This window comes from Motacilla alba, chromosome 27 (genome assembly GCF_015832195.1).
Source record: "Motacilla alba alba isolate MOTALB_02 chromosome 27, Motacilla_alba_V1.0_pri, whole genome shotgun sequence".
NCBI lineage: Eukaryota > Metazoa > Chordata > Aves > Passeriformes > Motacillidae > Motacilla > Motacilla alba.
The window spans coordinates 3,249,090-3,267,520 of record NC_052042.1 but is presented as its reverse complement, the minus strand read 5'-3'; the positions used below and the strand labels follow the sequence as shown (position 1 = coordinate 3,267,520).

General features: G+C 48.6%; 2 protein-coding genes across 2 annotated transcripts; both read right to left on the bottom strand.

The window, feature by feature from the left end:
- Window positions 1–3,299: 3,299 nt before the first annotated feature.
- On the bottom strand, window positions 3,300–7,589 carry LOC119712177 (keratin, type I cytoskeletal 15-like). Its single transcript, XM_038163095.1, has 8 exons — window positions 6,727–7,589; window positions 5,828–5,910; window positions 5,518–5,674; window positions 5,158–5,319; window positions 4,869–4,994; window positions 4,550–4,776; window positions 3,915–4,000; window positions 3,300–3,603 (listed from the first exon to the last, which is right to left on the bottom strand). The coding sequence occupies exons 1-8, from the start codon at window positions 7,171–7,173 to the stop codon at window positions 3,584–3,586; spliced, it is 1,308 nt and encodes a 435-aa protein (XP_038019023.1). The 5' UTR covers window positions 7,174–7,589; the 3' UTR covers window positions 3,300–3,583.
- Window positions 7,590–12,223: 4,634 nt separating this feature from the next.
- On the bottom strand, window positions 12,224–16,437 carry LOC119712176 (keratin, type I cytoskeletal 14-like). The gene is made up of 8 exons (XM_038163094.1): window positions 15,688–16,437; window positions 14,811–14,893; window positions 14,463–14,619; window positions 14,102–14,263; window positions 13,813–13,938; window positions 13,494–13,720; window positions 13,246–13,334; window positions 12,224–12,856 (listed from the first exon to the last, which is right to left on the bottom strand). The coding sequence occupies exons 1-8, from the start codon at window positions 16,132–16,134 to the stop codon at window positions 12,837–12,839; spliced, it is 1,311 nt and encodes a 436-aa protein (XP_038019022.1). The 5' UTR covers window positions 16,135–16,437; the 3' UTR covers window positions 12,224–12,836.
- Between the last annotated feature and the right edge of the window lie 1,994 nt (window positions 16,438–18,431).

Here is an 18,431-nt window from a genome sequence, read left to right as displayed (position 1 = left end):
CTAAGAGCCGTGGTTTTCCAGCAGACTCTGACACCCATATTCAGCTTTAAACATTCCTTTAATTAAAAACTGAGGCTTGTGCCAACTACCTGTGTTTTGGGCAGCCCACCGCCAGCAAAACAAGTGACTGAAGTGCTTTCTGAGTGCTTTTTCATGCTTTCCTAATGGCTTCAGCTTTAATAACTGATAAAAATCTGGTGACATGATTTCTAACAGCATTTTCGACAGCAAGGAGTTGTTGGAATTTATTTAAAATCCTTGCATGTGTGTGAGCTCCGTGAGCTTTTGGGTACAGCTGTGATTCTCGATGGTCTGACATCAGGCTGTGGGAAAGAACTGAACTGAGGTTGGGAACGCTGTCAGGAAATGTTGATTGCTGAGGCTGTGGCAGCTTCGGTGCCAGCCCTGCGCGGGTTGGGAGCGCAGGTGTGTGCAGGAAAGGTGTTCCCTGGAGCCAGGCTTGGCAGAGCGTGGGCTCCCAGCCTGCTCCATTAGGAGTAATTGCAGCGTGCAGAAACCTCTCTTTAGGCACTGCTAAAACAGCTCTGAGAGTCGGCTCCGCTGCGCCTGGGACTACGTGGTGGCTGTCACTTGGCCTTTATCATGGGATCATGGAATGCTTCGGGTGGGAAGGGACCTCAGAGCTCATCCAGTCCCACCCTCTGCCACGGGCAGGGACACCTTCCACTAGAACAGGTTGATCCAGGCCATGAATGCTTCCAGGGCAGCCGCAATGTGGAAACACTTAAAGAAATTCTGAGGTTAGCTGGGATTAGCACTCCAAAGTGTTATATATGATGTGAAACCGAACAGAAATGGTTACAGAGAGAAAGGATTTTCCTGCATGAATTCTCCTACTTACCTAACTGGGCTGCTGCTATTTTTCATGGTTATGGTGGGCTGGTAGATGTCAGAAATATCACAGGAGCAGCTTCCTTTCCTCTGGCTGTTTGTTACAGGCACAGTGAGTCAGAGTTTCTTTTCTCATTCCTTGAGTTGGTGGTGGGTCGAGAGGGAAATCTGCCTTGTCACCCGTGTGGTTCCATTTCCTTATAGCCAGCAGTGCCAGAGCCTGGCAGGAGCGTGCACAAAGGCACCAAGAGTAGCAGTGGGCTGCTGTTCCTGTCCATCCTCACAGCTGCCCTTGCAAATGGAAGCATTGCCGTGGGTCTAAATCCTAAATCCTGCTGTGTGCCAGAATCCTGACGGAGAGTGACACCCCTTGGAGAACCCAGTCCACTGAATTCTGGCTCTTGTCTTGAATTTCTCTCCATACAGCCATTTCACCCTCTTATCTTCCTGAAACCTCCTGAAAATGTTGGGTTACCCCTTGGAGATGATGAATTCCCAGAATTGAGTCACCAACTGTGGGATTCGGGGCCTTGGGAAGCGGGAGCAGCACAGAGCACCCCCTGCAGGCCCGGCTGTTAAACACAGCCACCGAATCCAAGGCAGGAAATAAAAATAAAAATAAAAATAAATAAAAATAATAAAAATAAAAATAAAAAACTAAAACTAAAACTAAAACTAAAACTAAAACTAAAACTAAAACTAAAACTAAAACTAAAAATAAAAATAAAATAAAAATAAAAATAAAAATAAAAATGTGCCGACTTTCCTATTAATGAATCTGTTCTCTCCTTGTACAAACCGCGTCCCAGGCCTGAGGCTTTGAGTTTATTTTGAGAATGTTTTGAGCAGTTTGTATCACAAATCCTACTTGTTATTTCCTTAATTGCCAGGGAGCCGACCCAAATGGACGGACACACAGTCTGTCACCCACAGATAAAGCCTGTCCCTGGTACAGAGCTGTGGGACACGCCACGGGAGCAGGGTAAGGCTCAACCAAAGCATTCCCTCATGCTGCCACTGCAAACGTGTCCCACCTGAAAGAGAGCAGAAGGGAAGCAGGAGACTCGGGAATGTTCCCAACAGGCAGCCTAGAGCACAAAGGGCTCCTTTCTGGGATTGCAGATATTCTTCCTCGTTAAACTGTGCCTGAAGAGGGTTTTTGATCCCAAAGTCCATTAGAGCTGGCTAGCGCTGAGGGGTTTTGGGGTAGATTGATAAGAGAGAGGAGTAAAAGGGATGATAAGGCAGAAGAATCTCTGTTGCTGGCACAGAGCAGAAGAGTCCTGTTGTGACTTCAAGGAGAGGCAGATCTGCTTTGACTTTACAAACCTTTGTTTCCCATGGAAATAGTTTCTCTGACTCATCCCTGTCCTGCTGTGCTGAGAAATCAGCCTGGATTGTAACACGGAACAGTTTGATGTATTTTAAAATAATACCTTTTTAGCAAAGTGATGATGTTTTACCTGTCCTGACTCTTTGCAAACCGAAGTGTAAGTGTAAAGCTGCGTGACAGATGAAGAAATGTCGGTGATTTAGGAGGTGTTCGGGGAACAATGAACCACTGAGACCCACCCAGGGTCTGGGGCAGGGCGGCCGTGGAGTCACTGCCCTGCTATGTGGCTGACCCTGTTCAGCAGCTTCCTCAGCCCTGCAAACCAAACACTGAATTGCAGATTTCTCCGTTTGAAATGACTGAAATATTTCACCCGTTTTCCTCCCGCGTTGAGCCCAAATCAGCTGAGTGTGGTACCCGAAGTGGGGCAGGTTTAGTAACAAAGCTTGAGCCTTGCCTGCACCGTGCCATTCTCCACCCAGAGTTCCACACAGCACGGATCTGGGAATGACCCTATGGAATATAGGAACACGCTCCTCCATGTGGGACTTCCAGGTAAAAGACCTGAGCTCAGATTTTCCAACAGGTCAGGAGGAATAATCCCAACAACTGAATGTGGGGTTAGTAGAACTTTCGTAGTCCTCATCATTTCCTGACCTAACCCTTTGCTTAATTGAACAAGATCAGACAGAGCTCTCACCCAGAAGCTGGGAAAGGGCTGCCTGAGTAGGACTGATTCCTTGTTCAGCGACTGAGGAGAAGTGGTTTTGATTTGACAAAATTTTCATGAAATTTTGGGGTTAATTATTCCTAATTTTTCACTTCAGCTGCTGAATTGGCAAATCAGCTACTTGCACACCCCTTGCAACATATGCTGTGAAAAAGGGGTTCCCCACCCCTTTCTGTTCCCCATAGGTGTCACCCTTGAGTTTACTGTGGATGTGTTTATTCATCTCCAGGATTTTTCCCAGTCATCATATGATTTAGAATTCACGTATTTCTTTGGAGCCATATTACATAATTCACACAAACCTTAATTTCTTTGCGTACCTGACTTGTTCCACCTAAATGTAAATAGAATATTAATATACCAAGCAGACTGCTGGACACAGAGTTTTCTTTGCATTGCAGAAAGATAAAGCTTTATTCGAGGGATTGTTGTTTCTAGAGAACCAAGTGCACTGCAGAGACCTGTGTGTGTGAGCACAGTGATCACAGCGCTGGTCAGGATGAAAAGGGAGGAGTAGATAGTTTTAGGAAAAGCCTAGTAATTATTAATTTTGATTTCAGGGATAGCATTTGGAGAGCAGTCTGTGCGTGGGGTAGGTCACAGCGCTGGGGGCTGGCTGCTCTCGTGGCGCTGACTGGATCAAGGGAGCCCAACACGTCGGTGGTACCTTAACACACTCTTGACTGGCCTGTGGAAAGAAAGAAGAAACCATTGCTCTGACAGGGAAGCCAAAAGTCTCTTTGCAGCACTGACATTTCAGACTCATTCACTATTTAAATATCCATTTGTTAGCAAAAGCATGGGAAAGGAGCTTAGCCTGTCTCTGGAACTGGAGCCAAACCACTTTGAAATGAAGAGCTTTGATTGTGAATGGCTTAATCCCTGCTGCAATTGCAGACGTGGGAGCCATAGCACAAGGCTGGTATTAACAGGAAAAGGGGTGAAACACAAAAATGCGAAAGCCATAAGTTTGGATGCTCTTTGAAAGATGTTTCTTACCTGCCTTATCACTCGACTGACCATGACAGTAAGAAGTAGAAGAGTGGGAGGACATACCTCCTCCTTGGAGAGCTCCTTGAGAAGATCTGTAAAAGGAAAGGAGTTTTAATGAAGGGAACTATAAATACATACTGACATCATGTGCAGAGCATGTAACGGCTCAGCTTTTCCTGGATCTTGCAAATATATTTTTATGTACATTTTTTCATTTCATTCCATTCAGCTGTATTTTCCTAGAAAATTGTAAAAGCAGAGACAGCAAGAGACTGTTGCAGTAAAATTCTTGTACTCTCACAGTCCAGCTGTGCTTGTTTGTCTGCTGACAGAAGGAACTTCATTACAATTTGGTTTGGCACAGTGATTCCTCTCATGGAATTCACTCTGTGCAAACAGGTCAAGAGGAACTGATTAACTGAAAACCTGGCACTAACAATCTGCTCTGTGTTTCCCTTGATGTTTGATCTGCTTATGAGGTTTTTGATAGACACATTCCGATGCAGATGCCGTGAATAAAAGTAGCTTAACTTAGATTCCAGCTAGAGACAAGTAAAATATTCTGCTCTGTCTTCCATGAGTGCCAAGGGAGAAAAGCTTGTGATAAGATTTGTGCCCTTATTTGCAAACAGAGAACATACACAAGATCCTGCTGCCCCTCCTGCAGCAGCGACCGGTACTGCTGGATCTCCTGCTCCAGGCGCATCTTGATGCCCAGGAGCATCTTGTACTCCTGGCTCTGACCCTCCATCTCACAGCGGATGCTGCCCAGCTCCTCCTCCACGGAGTTGATCTGCATCTGGATTTGTTGGAGCATGCGGCCATAGCGAGACTCGGTTTCTGCCAGGGAGTTTTCCAGAGAGCTTTTCTGGAAAGGCAAGCACAGGAGTTGAGGAGCAGAGTTCTGCGGCTCCCTGCCCGTGCCGAGGAGGGAAGGGCCCGCAGGTGCTGCCCACGTACCGTGCTGAGCTGTGCCTGCAGCTCGATCTCCAGGTTCTGCATCTCGCGCCTCAGCTCGGTCAGCTGGTGGCTGCTGGTCTGGATGTCCTGGCTGCTGGAAGTGACCTGCTGGTTGACTTCTTGGATCTGCAGAGTCAAACCCCAGAGACACTGTCTGAGCCACAAGGGAGCAGATTTGCTGGATGAGAGCTCACGTCTCCAGGGAGCCTCTGTGTTTCAGCCAGTCCCGCTACCAGGGTGTCTGGGCTGTGCCACCAAAGGAGACTCCACTCTGGGCATTGCCACGTACCTTGACCTCATACCACTGCTCCACCTCCTTGCGGTTCTTCGCAATGATCTGCTCATATTCATCTCTCAGGTCATTCAGGATCTTTGTCAAGTCTTCTCCAGGGGCAGCATTGACCTCCACGCTCACGTCGCCACCAGTTTGGGACTGGAGCTGCCTCATTTCCTGCAGGGAGTCCAGAGAGAAAGACAAGAGCACACACAGGTCACTTGTTCTGCCGGGGACTGTGGGCAAGGCAATACCAAGGTACAAAGGAACGACAATCCCATGGCATGAGGTGAAATGGACTCGATGTGTGATGGTGGGAGCCATGAAGAATCAATGGATTGTGTCTTGGCTGTGCTATCTGTCATTGGATCGTACCTCCTCATGGTTTCTCTTGAGAGCAATCAGCTCATCCCTCAAGGACTCCAGCTCAGACTCCAGTGAAGACCGAGTGGTAGTGAGACCATCCAGGATGTTTCTCAGGCCATTGATGTCAGCCTCCACGGTCTGACGGATGACCAGCTCGTTCTCATACCTGTACCAAAGGAAAGCAAATCATTGCACACTCATTTCATTACGATGTGTAGGCTTGATCACACCACTTCAGACAGGGCTTCATCCACCGGCATTCACGAGTCTCATAAAATTTGTGACATAAAAGAGGCAAGGTTCACAGGGAGGTACTCACTTCATTCTGAAGTCATCGGCAGTCATCTTGCTGTTGTCAATGTCCAGAATCATCCTGTTGTTGTCCACAGTAGCAGAAATGATCTACAATAGGGGAAGGTGGACATGTGTCTTTCTGTGTTCTCTATTTCCAGGACAAGTAGAAAGAAGACACAAAGCTTTGGAAGAGTGCTACTGCTGTTCTTCCAATTGTTTTATGGAGTAGTGCAGGGGCCACAGAAACTTCCTGAATTGCCATAGCACAAGGACTGGTTTGTGCAAGGTTTTGACTTTCCTAAGATTTTGATGAAAGAATAAATTGATGGGGGAAAGAACAGAAGAACATTTATTTTGGGAACTGGCCAAGCCCTATGGGGCTCTGCAGCCTGGGTGTCGAGGCAGTGTGGGCTTTGCCCCTGATGCTGTAAGTCATCTCATTATGAAAGCAGTTGATTGTAATGGAAGACCTCAGTCCTCCCACATGGTGTCTGCAGGAGTGTGAAGGGACAAAGGGAGCTCAGATCCTGCCATCCAGGTGCTTTGGCTTTGCCCTCCATGCAGCTGATCTGGCTGGGAGCAGAGAGAAGCACTGCAAACCACACACGGCTGGTTTGGAGCCACCTGCACAGCGTGGGATGTCCATTGCGTGAGCCAGCGTGTCTGTGGCTGCTGGAGCTGCTGCTGCCTCGGGCTGGGCCCTGCTGCCTGTGGGCTGCTCGGAGGCTTTGCTCAGCCAGGGGATGGGAGCTGCAGCTCTGCAGGTTTGTGCCTCAGGTGCCACCAGCACGGCCACGCCACGGGTGGCAGAGCCCAGTGCTGGGGATGGAGGGAGGAGGAAGAAGCAAAGAGGAAGGAGGAAGGCCTCAGAGGAGCGAGAGGAGCATGTGGGAGATGGAGCCCCGTGTGCCGGGATGGTCGTACCTGGTTCTGGAGTTGTTCGATGGTCTGGTAGTAGGAGCTGTAGTCCTTGGAGACGCTGGGAGCTTGTTTCCTGTACCACTCCCGGATGTGGTGCTCCAGCTGAGCGTTCTCTTCCTCCAGCCTTCGCACCTTGTCCAGGTAAGCGGCCAGGCGGTCGTTGAGGTTCTGCATGGTGACCTTCTCATTGCCGCTGAGCAGCAGGTCCCCCCCGGGGCCGCAGCTGCCCGCGAAGCCCCCGCCGAAGCCCCCGGCGAGGCCGCCCATGCTCAGGCCGCCGCCGTAGCCCCCGCAGGCTGCCCCGCCGTAGCTGCCCCCGCCGATGACGGAGGAGGCGTAGCGCCGGCAGGACACGGAGGAGCTGCGGCCGCTGCTGCCTCCGCAGGCGCCTCCGGCTCCTCCTCCGCTCCTGTACGAGGTGCTGGACGTTCTCTTGATGCTGCAGCTCATGGCGAAGGGATCGGATGTTCAGCCCCAGATGCAAAGGTGTGCACAGCGAGACTCGGGAAATCAAAGTGCAGCGGGCTGTCCTTGCTGCTGGCTATTTATACCTGCCCGGGTGGGTGTCACCTGCCAGGCAGTCCAGCTTCCCATGGGCTTTGCCAGCCATAGTGCTCATGCCGAAAGTGATGTGCTAAGGGGAATTTCTTTTGGGGCTTGGGACAGCCCTCCCCCCAGGTACTGGGTTTGCATGCTGATTCACACCAAGCCTGCGCTGCAATTTCGGGTGGGTGGCTGTGAGTTAGATTTTGTTGGAGATAGTTTGTTGCTGGCTACTTAGTGAGTGAGACTCATTTTAATAGTTGTTCTTTGTTCTTTGGAGTAATTGTCTTTTGTCCTGAAAACAGGTGGTGAAAGCACCACCTAATCACTCTGCTTTTATTTCAGATTTGGAGAAGTATGAACTCAAGCACCCTTTGTGTGAGGCTGGTTCAAATTTGCCTTGGAACTGCCACTTCTGGAGACACAACCTCTATAGAATTTAGGTTTTATGTCAGACTCTAGAGTTTAGGTTTCGAATTTCTTCTCCCTAGAAAAGAAAGCTCACTGTGGGCACTGTCTCTCAGAGTGCTTAGTGATCAGTCACAGTAGAATGAGCTCAACAGCAGCGGTGTTATTTCTGTTCTCACCAAACTCTGGTGGTATCATTTACAGGAAATCCTCCTGTCTCATGCTCTGGTATGCATGCAGTAATGCCATTTTAAAGTTGTGAGTTTTTAAACATTTTTGTGCAAATTTCCAATCGCTCAGAGGTTATCTTAAACTTAAATGCCTACATGAAATCTATATGGCTGCATTGGCTGTATTCTGGGAGAGGAAAGAAAGGATTTGGCTTGGCCAGATAGAGGTTGAGATTGTTATCAGCTGGCTCTTGAGGAAGGAGGTACCAGGGCTGTTTGGAATACAGAACAATCCTGTTGTCCATGTAGGAAAGGGCACAGTCTGGATTTGAGTGTGTTTGGGCTGGAAACTAAGGGGAAATTTTTAACTATGGGAGGCAGAAGGGTCTTGAAGAGTTTCCATTGCAGGAGCTGTGGATGGAAGAGAGAGTTTCAAATCTGATCTCAGTCAATTGATGTTGGGGATTTTATCCTTGTATAACAGAGGTAGCTGTGCTGACCCTCTAGATCCCCCTTGCCTGCAGTCTTTTGTCCCTTGGTGCTGCACCACTGCACCATGTTGGTAAGGGGGCAGGTTGTGTTAAGCCCTTCTTTGAAAAGGAAATTTTGCCTTTAAATAACTTTTAGAAAATGTGAATTTTAAGCCTGAAAAACAGGGGGCCACATTATGGGAGGGTTGAACTTTGATGGAAATCCATCTCTACTTGGAAGTTACAATTTACCCACTTTTTTGTGTTTGGTTTCTCCATTTATGCTGTTACTTACACACACCCTGCAGTTGTGGCTCAAGCAGGATTTTTTTCCTTAGCCACAGTGATGATGAGATCCATAAAGTTACTAATGTGTGTTATGGCTGACTGAAGGATCACGGAAAACCATTCACCCGCTTTCTTGACACACCACCACCACCCCCATATCACAGATCCTTTGATCTGCATAATTATGATTGTTGTTTTATTGGTAGCTCTCTAATTATCCGCACGTCAGAACCAGGTGCTTTGCATATGTTATTGAGACTGAGTCATCTTTATTAAAAAATAAAAATTATTTTCTCACAGGGTGTGATTCCTTAGTCATATTTTCCTCATTAGATTGTTGAAATGCACTTTTATTCTCTCCTATGAGAAGTTTATTGCTGATTGGTGTTAGTGCCAGAGGTGTTGATTTTATATCTCCTCCTCAGCATCGTTGCATCACAACACCCGGCCCAACAATTTCTGACATTTCCCAATGCTGTAATTTCATACTGTCATTTCATACTGTCATTTCATACCAGGTCCCTTTTCTCTGTCTCTCTGTTCCTCTCTTCTTTTTTGAATGGTGATCTGACCATCCTTATTGCCTTAACTGCATCCCAAACTTTTCATCTCTAGACTGTTCTGTATCTTGGGGTTTTTCCTTGTCTCCATGTGCATTTCTGGCCACTGTGCTGTGGACATGGCTCTTGGCCTGAGTTGGCTGTTGTGAGTGAGTTTGGACCTGCTCATTTACTTCACAAGCCAGAAGAGCCAAGGCTGTTCAGGAGCCAAAAGAGCCAAGGCTGCTCAGGAGCCAAGGCTGCTCAGGAGCCAAAAGAGCCAAGGCTGCTCAGGAGCCAAAAGAGCCAAGGCTGCTCAGGAGCCAGAAGAGCCAAGGCTGCTCAGGAGCCAAAAGAGCCAAGGCTGCTCAGGAGCCAAAAGAGCCAAGGCTGCTCAGGAGCCAGAAGAGCCAAGGCTGCTCAGGAGCCAAAAGAGCCAAGGCTGCTCAGGAGCCAGAAGAGCCAAGGCTGCTCAGGAGCCAAAAGAGCCAAGGCTGCTCAGGAGCCAAAAGAGCCAAGGCTGCTCAGGAGCCAAAAGAGCCAAGGCTGTTCAGGAGCCATTACCTTTCACAATGACAGAAGCAGGTCAGACATGTTCTGCTGCAGAAGATGTTGAGGCTCCTCAGCCCTTCAGAGGCTCTGTAAGAGCTTTGAAATCACATTTCCCCCGGCAGACCTTTTGCTCACAGTGTGCCCCATGGACCTCTGCAAGTCAGAAGTTTGTTTGAAGCAGGAGTGCTGTGAATCCTTTCCAGTGCTGTTTACTCTCTGGTGAAGTTGGATGTTTCAAATTGGCAGAAGAACCAAAAGCAGCCTGTGGTTTCCACAGAGGCTGTGATGCCATTACTGGATGTATGCCTTCAGTCACACTAGAGGGAGAGGACAATCCCAGATACAATTACTGGTAATTAATTGTTTTACAGTAAATGAGTCAAATGTGGTCTTGGTAAGAAGAGTGCTACTCCCAAGAGTTTCGTCAGGAACTCCATTGGAGCATTCCTCATCCATTGTCCTGCAGCAGCACCCAGCCTGTGTTTGTTCAGTTCATTCAGAGCTGTAGGATTTCCACAGCTCCTCATTCTGGGCTCATCTTCCTCTTATGTCACCCCATGGGGTGGGCTCATAAACTTGCATACGTATGGACCTACAGAAAATCCTATTGAGTGTGAGCTGTTTTAATTCCACAGCTCATCTAAATCATTACTCATTGTCCTTCCTACCACTGAAAAAGGACAAATGTAGAGATGCTTCCCGAGGGAAATTAAGCTCTTCCAGCAGAGGGATCCTTTCCTGTTCTCTTTCTCTCTACCTCCTTCCATGCACTCTTGTTATTGATGATGGCAACTAATTGAATTCTAAATTCCTCCCTACCAAAGCCCTTTTTTCCTATCCTGTAGATATTTTCAGAACACTGAGCAAGTGTTAAGAACATGGATGAGTGAAGTGAGCACCGGGAGCAGGCAGTGGTGTCAGGATACCCGATCACAGAAATAGCACAAGGTTTCTGGAGCACCTGCAAGCCTTGGATGGAAGCTGTGGGTCTTGCTGTGCCTTTGGCACACCTTGGCGTGTGTTGTCCCCAGGCCAGGCCTTGGCCCATCCCTGGGTGGGGGTTAATGCCCTGAGGACCAGCAGGAACGTGTGGAGGGCATTGTGCTGTCAGCAGCAGGACTCCATGGTGAGCTGATCCTGCTGTGGAGACTCCTGAGCACTCTCCCCAGTGCCACCCACTGCACCAAGACCTCACACTCCCAAACGGGCTCAGAAATGGGGACAGACGCTGCAGCCCTGGAGTTCCAGGAGTTCTCTGAGTGAGGACTGCATTTTTGATCATTCTGGTGCTTCTCTATGCCTCAGGAACATCAGAAAGAAGCAAAATAACCTCTCAGTTCTTTAATTACAGACATTCTCTGTAGTTTAAGGTTCCATAATCTGGCTTTAAAAGACGTCTCCTTCATCTGCTTTGGCTACAGTAAATACAGCTGGGACCTGAGTGAGCTCTGGCAGCCTCTAGAGACAAAACTCATGTTTGCATTTGCTTTACATCACTTTCTATACAGTTAAAACCTGAAATAAGCTTTTTATTCATTGTAGACAGGCTTTTATTCACACAAATCCCTGATGCTGGACTGATAAAAGTCAGTTTTTTAACAGAAGTAGAAAATATATTCTTTGTGGACACACTGCAGGCTGCAGTCAGGGTGCTGTGCACAGACCAGGCATGTGGTTACTGAGAGAAGACCTAAACAAAATCAAGCTCTTCTAAGTTGGTTGTGGTGAGAAAGTGTTTAATTGCCTCGCCCTAACAGATGAATCCTTCAGTCTGAAATGAAATGGGAAATACTAGAAACCAGGTTTAATCAGCAGGGAAGGGACAAACAGGCAGCTGTAAGTGATACATGGCTGATTTCGTGTATCTGGTGCACAACAGTCAGAGACTGAAAGGGGCTTCACTGTGATCTTCAGAAAGCAAAATACATCTCAAGGAGCTGCCCTAATTTAGCATTGCTGTTTCATCTCTAATTTTGTTGCATATTTTATGTTCTTAAGCAGTAAAATACAGCAAATACCTTCAGTGAAAAGAATGTGTCTCTCATTTCTCTTCAGGCAGAGTATCAGCCAGCTGTGTGCACTAACAGAAATCGGGTTCTTGGTATTATATCAGTATTTCAATTGAAATTTCTATCATAAAACACTGGAGTGGTTTTGGTGCATGACACTGAAGGGAGCAGATCTGATTTCTTGCTGTCTGTTTCTCCCAACAGAAGTCAGCAATACGTCATTCCCTGTGCAACAGAAGGTGTAGAAATACTTGTGAGGAAGCCCCTTCATACGGGAAGAACCTCTCCTGAGTCACACCTTGCTTCCCACAGTACTGTGGCTGTGAGGAGATTAATGGACTCAGATAACTCACTGTAGTACCACTGGGCACAGTTTAGTAAATTAACAGTTAATCTCCTGATAATTCCCCATCATTTGTACTTTCTTTCTCCTTTCACTCACATAATTCATTCTCTTTAGTACAAGTGGCGATGCAAGGGGCCAGAAAGCAATCCCTTAGTGACCACTAAGAAACAAAATGGTAAATGGTTTTTAACATCTCAGGAAGGAGAAAAAATGTGTCAAGAAGTGACAACAAGATTTCTGTTTTCCACCTTATATCTCTTGCTTGTGAAGAGAGAGTTCTGCCAGCCTCACCCGGCAGTTCCCCTCGGCAGAGGCTGGCTGTTCTCTCACCTCACACAGCCATGGTCACAATTCCTGATATTTCTTTTCACTCGGTGGTTCTATCCCAGCACTGTGTCCATTTTCCTAGTGCAGAATGGCCTGTCCTGAGATCATGTACCCAGTACAGCTCCAGAGCCCGTGTTTGGTGGATGATCTGGATAAGTACCCGCACGAGGTTGGTTCAGTTTATTTTCTCAGACATGTTGTGATTTGAATTGCAGACATAAAGGTTTATTAGAGCAGAGTTACCAGCAGAGTGTGAGCCCTTTAACAAAGAACGAGTTGCCAAAGACAAGTTGAGTAAGCCAAGCCTTGCAGGGCAGAGGAGGGGGTGCTGGGGCAGGTGACCAGGCTCGTCTTCCAAAGCCTTCCCGCTGCCTCGGCCGTGCTGCAGAAACTCTCGGGTGTCCCTCGCCGCCCACGGTCGGTGCATCTCAGCTGGACGGTGCCAGGGCCCCTCCACTGCTCTAGCACACTCTTGACTGCCCTGTGTGAGCACAGAGCAAATCGCTGCCTTGAGGGCAAGTCTGAGCATTCCTGCTAGGTGGAATTCTTACACCTGACAGTGTTAGCAGCAGAAGAGCAGAGGCTCCGTGCCCAGCAGCACCGTGGGCACTTTCTCAGAACTGTATTTTTCTATTATTCCAGTAAGCAAAGAAATATTTCCCATCCCATAAAGTTTATAAACTGTATTTTATATTTAGGCAGAGGGAAGAGCAGCACTTGCTGTATTTTTAACCTCTGATTCTGCTGCAGCAGAGTAATGAGATTTCTCACTCCGCTCAAACTACAAACATTTGTCTGACCAAATACATTGTAGCCATTGGGGCAGATGTAAACTACTAATAATAACATGCTGACAAAGTATTGACTTACCTGACATATCTCCACTCTGGGAATGAGAGTAGGAAGCAGAGTATGACTGGGAGGATTTTCCACCTGCTTGGAAAGCTCCTTGGGAGGCACTGTAAAAAAAAACCAACAGAGAATTCATCAAAACCTACTAACGTTGGATATTCAGTTGAAAGATATGTTGATGTAGCTTCAGGGGGAAAAAGTCTCTATTGGGAAATAAATGCTTGAGGATTTCTTTTGACTCCCTTGCTCTAATATGAAATACGTACACAAGATCCTGCTGCCCCTCCTGCAGCAGTGCCCGGTACTGCTGGATCTCCTGCTCCAGGCGGGTTTTTATACCCAGGAGCATCTTGTACTCCTGGCTCTGACCCTCCATCTCACAGCGGATGCTGGCCAGCTCCTCCTCCACAGAGTTGACCTGCGCCTGGATTTGCTGCAGCAGGAAGCTGTAGCGAGACTCGGTTTCTGCCAGGGAGTTTTCCAGAGAGCTTTTCTGGAAAGGCAAGCACAGGAGTTGAGGAGCAGAGTTCTGCGGCTCCCTGCCCGTGCCAAGGAGGGAAGGGCCCGCAGGTGCTGCCCACGTACCGTGCTGAGCTGTGCCTGCAGCTCGATCTCCAGGTTCTGCATCTCGCGCCTCAGCTCGGTCAGCTGGTGGCTGCTGGTCTGGATGTCCTGGCTGCTGGAAGTGACCTGCTGGTTGACTTCTTGGATCTGCAGAGTCAAACCCCAGAGACACTGTCTGAGCCACAAGGGAGCAGATTTGCTGGATGAGAGCTCACGTCTCCAGGGAGCCTCAGTGTTTCAGCCAGTCCCGCTACCAGGGTGTCTGGGCTGTGCCACCAAAGGAGACTCCACTCTGGGCATTGCCACGTACCTTGACCTCATACCACTGCTCCACCTCCTTGCGGTTCTTCGCAATGATCTGCTCATATTCATCTCTCAGGTCATTCAGGATCTTTGTCAAGTCTTCTCCAGGGGCAGCATTGACCTCCACGCTCACGTCGCCACCAGTTTGGGACTGGAGCTGCCTCATTTCCTGCAGGGAGTCCAGAGAGAGAGACAAGAGCACACACAGGTCACTTGTTCTGCCGGGGACTGTGGGCAAGGCAATACCAAGGTACAAAGGAACGACAATCCCATGGCATGAGGTGAAATGGACTCGATGTGTGATGGTGGGAGCCATGAAGAATCAATGGATTGTGTCTTAGGCTGTGCTATCTGTCACTGGATCGTACCTCCTCATGGTTTCTCTTGAGAGCAATCAGCTCATCCTTCAAGGACTCCAGCTCAGATTCCAGAGAAGATCTAACCAGAGTCAGGTCATCCATGAGATTTCTCAGGCCATTGATGTCAGCCTCCACGGTCTGACGGATGACCAGCTCATTCTCATACCTGTCACACACACAGAGACAGAGAAATGGGGAAATGAAATGCTGGCAGTCGACAGCACACATCCCTCTAAGATCAGTATTCCAGTAAAATAGGATGACTCAGTAATACCACCCAGGGCAGTCCTCCCTTGTCTTCCTAGATGAGATGAGAGGGATTTGACAGACATGCAAGGTTCACAGGGAGGTACTCACTTCATTCTGAAGTCATCAGCAGTCATCTTGCTGTTATCAATGTCCAGAAGCATTCTGTTGTTGTCCACAGTGGCAGAAATGATCTGCAATAGGGGAAGGTGGAGAGAAGTCTGTGTTCTCTATTTCCAGGACAAGCAGAAAGAAGACTCTAAGCTTTGAGAGGGTGTTATTGAGGGTCTTCAAATTATTCCTTGCAGTAGTGCAGGGGCCATAGGGAAGGGTAACGATCCAGATTTACTTTTCAGGGAAGCTTGTGCTATCACAGACCATCCTGCCAAATCCATGTTCCTCTATTTCTCAAGGTAGGAACAGCCCTCATGAGTCCCAAAGAGTGTTTGCAGCCCATTCTATATAAAGTGCTTCTTCACGGTGTCTGTTTAATTTGGTTTTTCGGTACTGTGTGACCTGATTGTAATGGAAGACCTCAGTCCTCCCACATGGCGTCTGCAGGAGTGTGAAGGGACAAAGGGAGCTCAGATCCTGCCATCCAGGTGCTTTGGCTTTGCCCTCCATGCAGCTGATCTGGCTGGGAGCAGAGGGAAGCACTGCAAACCACACACGGCTGGTTTGGAGCCACCTGCACAGCGTGGGATGTCCATTGCGTGAGCCAGCGTGTCTGTGGCTGCTGGAGCTGCTGCTGCCTCGGGCTGGGCCCTGTTGCCTGTGGGCTGCTCGGAGGCTTTGCTCAGCCAGGGGATGGGAGCTGCAGCTCTGCAGGTTTGTGCCTCAGGTGCCACCAGCACGGCCATGCCACGGGTGGCAGAGCCCAGTGCTGGGGATGGAGGGAGGAGGAAGAAGCAAAGAGGAAGGAGGAAGGCCTCAGAGGAGCGAGAGGAGCATGTGGGAGATGGAGCCCCGTGTGCCGGGATGATCGTACCTGGTTCTGGAGTTGTTCGATGGTCTGGTAGTAGGAGCTGTAGTCCTTGGAGACGCTGGGAGCTTGTTTCCTGTACCACTCCCGGATGTGGTGCTCCAGCTGAGCGTTCTCTTCCTCCAGCCTTCGCACCTTGTCCAGGTAAGCGGCCAGGCGGTCGTTGAGGTTCTGCATGGTGACCTTCTCATTGCCGCTGAGCAGCAGGTCCCCCCCGGGGCCGCAGCTGCCCGCGAAGCCCCCGCCGAAGCCCCCGGCGAGGCCGCCCATGCTCAGGCCGCCGCCGTAGCCCCCGCAGGCTGCCCCGCCGTAGCTGCCCCCGCCGATGACGGAGGAGGCGTAGCGCCGGCAGGACACGGAGGAGCTGCGGCCGCTGCTGCCTCCGCAGGCGCCTCCGGCTCCTCCTCCGCTCCTGTACGAGGTGCTGGACGTTCTCTTGATGCTGCAGCTCATGGCGAAGGGATCCGATGTTCAGCCCCGGATGCAAAGCTGTGCACAGCGAGACTCGGGAAATCAAAGTGCAGCGGGCTGTCCTTGCTGCTGGCTATTTATACCTGCCCGGGTGGGTGTCACCTGCCAGGCAGTCCAGCTTCCCATGGGCTTTGCCAGCCATAGTGCTCATGCCAAAAATGATGTGCTAAGAGGAATTTTGTCTGAGGTAAGTAAAAGGCATTACCATTCGGTGCAAATATGTCTCAGTTGATTCACACCTAGCTGCACTATAATTTTCTGTGGGTGGCTCCTTGTTGGATGCTTTGTTGAACAATGTCGTATCTCTCAGTTTCTGTTACTCTGGCAATATCGCGCTGGTAACGGCAGCTAATGAAGCTTCTGGTTCATTGTCTGTGGCCATCATTTTTATGCTTTCAAACTCAGTAGCTCAGCTTTACTCTTCCACCTGAGATCACAGACACGATTCGTAACACCAGCTGCCTCCAAGGGACTCTTCATTCATTGATTTATTTCAAATTACATCAGCTTCATAGAAATCTCCTTTAATGCAATGAAATTAAAATTTTGAAGACTGCATTCCCATGTCCATTACAGAAGAAGACTTGACTCCGAATTTTTCACTCTGTGTTGAATAAGGTCCTGCTGGCATTCAGCTTTCTCTGGACATGCAGCATGTGGATCACTGTCTTTTTTCTTTTTGAAGAATACCCTGTGCAACAGCCATGAAAGTAACATTGTGCAAGGAAAAAGATATTAAATCTTTTCCTATCAAAGAGCTCTTAATTTTATTGTAATGGTTTTAAACCAACTCAGAGGAAATTGAGAGGAGAAATATTTTACTTTGCACGTTTTCATTACTGTATTTAAATAGTAATTTCTCAGAATACTTCATTGAATTATATAATACAATGAAAAAATAAGTTTGATTAAAACAGACTAAGATTAGATCTGAAAAAAATATCATCATTACAGTGAGCTCATTACAGTGAGGAGTGTTTTGCAACCACGACAGAACAGCTTGCACCACCCAACAGAGTCAGAAATACTTGTGTACTTTTTTCCACTGCCCATGCAATAGGGAATGGCAGTGAGCTGCTTTTTCCATCTTTACTAATCGAGCTCCTGTGAAACTGAGAAAAGCCTTGAACAGAAACAAAATCTCAGATTTCCAGCTGTGCATTAAATTTCAGCATTGCAGCTCCTATGGAAGAGTCACTGGGCTGTGCAGAGGAAACACGAGGAGCTGGTGGGACCTGCTGTGAATTGTCACCTCAAAATCAGCTTATCCACAGAGAGGGAGGATGGATTCAACCTAGAGGTGTTTCGGGAAGAGGTTCTGTATTACAGAAGAAGAAAGAAGCCCGCTCCTCTCTCTGGCTGCAGTTGTGCAGGTTTGTGGCTCTGTTCCCCCGAGGCCCCCATCGCTGAGGGGCCCTGCCCTGGCTGGCAGCGGGGCTGTCCTGGGCTGCCACTGCCTCCATCAGACACAGGGGGAGCTTCTGGCAGCTTCTCACCAGATTTCTTCTCAGAAATCCCCCTGGATCCCCTGCTACCCAAACCTTGCCACACAAACCCAATCCTGTGCCTTATGGACGTAAAATGATCTTGGAAATCCTTCTGTCCCTCCACCTGGGTCTCTCAGTAGCTGCTGCGTGCATTCTGTTTTAACCCCTTCTGCACTTCACTGGATGGTGTGTAGCACCTAGTGCCCGTTGGGCAGCGAAGTAATTAGGAGTCAGGGAAATAAATACTCTTCCAAGGTTGGTTTAAAGCATGGACTGGCATCAGTGGAGGTCCCTGTCCCTCTCTCTGCACCTGTAGGAGGTGACAATGCAATTCCCTCCCTTAGAGGGCTCTGCAATACACACAATTCCTAATCCTCAGACCATCTATCATGAACACCATGGCTTTTTCTGGATGCTGTGTGTAGCCCAAGTTTCTAAACCAAAGAAAGAGAAATCAGCATTACTGGAAGCTCACTGTTCCTGTTGTGTGTCCTTGGCAGCATTTTTGCCACACAAACTCTGTTTGACAAGCCTGCAAAGGCTCGTTCATGCCAGCACAATGCCAGCACGCTTTGGCTTGGTCTAAGTCAAGTGTTTCTGTTTCCCTGAAAGGTTTCCAAGCGCTGAGATGGCAGTGTGACGTGTATTTCTGGAAATCAGTTTTGTGTCTGTTCTCTCAACCCATACTCAGGTGCATCTGTGGTGTTACTCAGCAGGGCTGCTCCTCTTCTGTGGAGCTCACCTTCTGTTTCACTCTCAACTCAACCCCAGAGGCCCCTCCTTTGTGTGCAG

Coding starts and splice junctions, on each gene's coding strand:
- LOC119712177 (XM_038163095.1), bottom strand. CDS start 7,173: ATGAGCTGCAGCATCAAGAGAACGTCCAGCACCTCGTACAGGAGCGGA. Junction 4,995..5,157: donor AGCAGTGGTATGAGGTCAAG/GTACGTGGCAAT, acceptor TTGACTCTGCAG/ATCCAAGAAGTCAACCAGCA. Junction 3,604..3,914: donor TCAGTCGAGTGATAAGGCAG/GTAAGAAACATC, acceptor TTCTTTCCACAG/GCCAGTCAAGAGTGTGTTAA.
- LOC119712176 (XM_038163094.1), bottom strand. CDS start 16,134: ATGAGCTGCAGCATCAAGAGAACGTCCAGCACCTCGTACAGGAGCGGA. Junction 14,894..15,687: donor TCGAACAACTCCAGAACCAG/GTACGATCATCC, acceptor CCCCTATTGCAG/ATCATTTCTGCCACTGTGGA. Junction 13,939..14,101: donor AGCAGTGGTATGAGGTCAAG/GTACGTGGCAAT, acceptor TTGACTCTGCAG/ATCCAAGAAGTCAACCAGCA.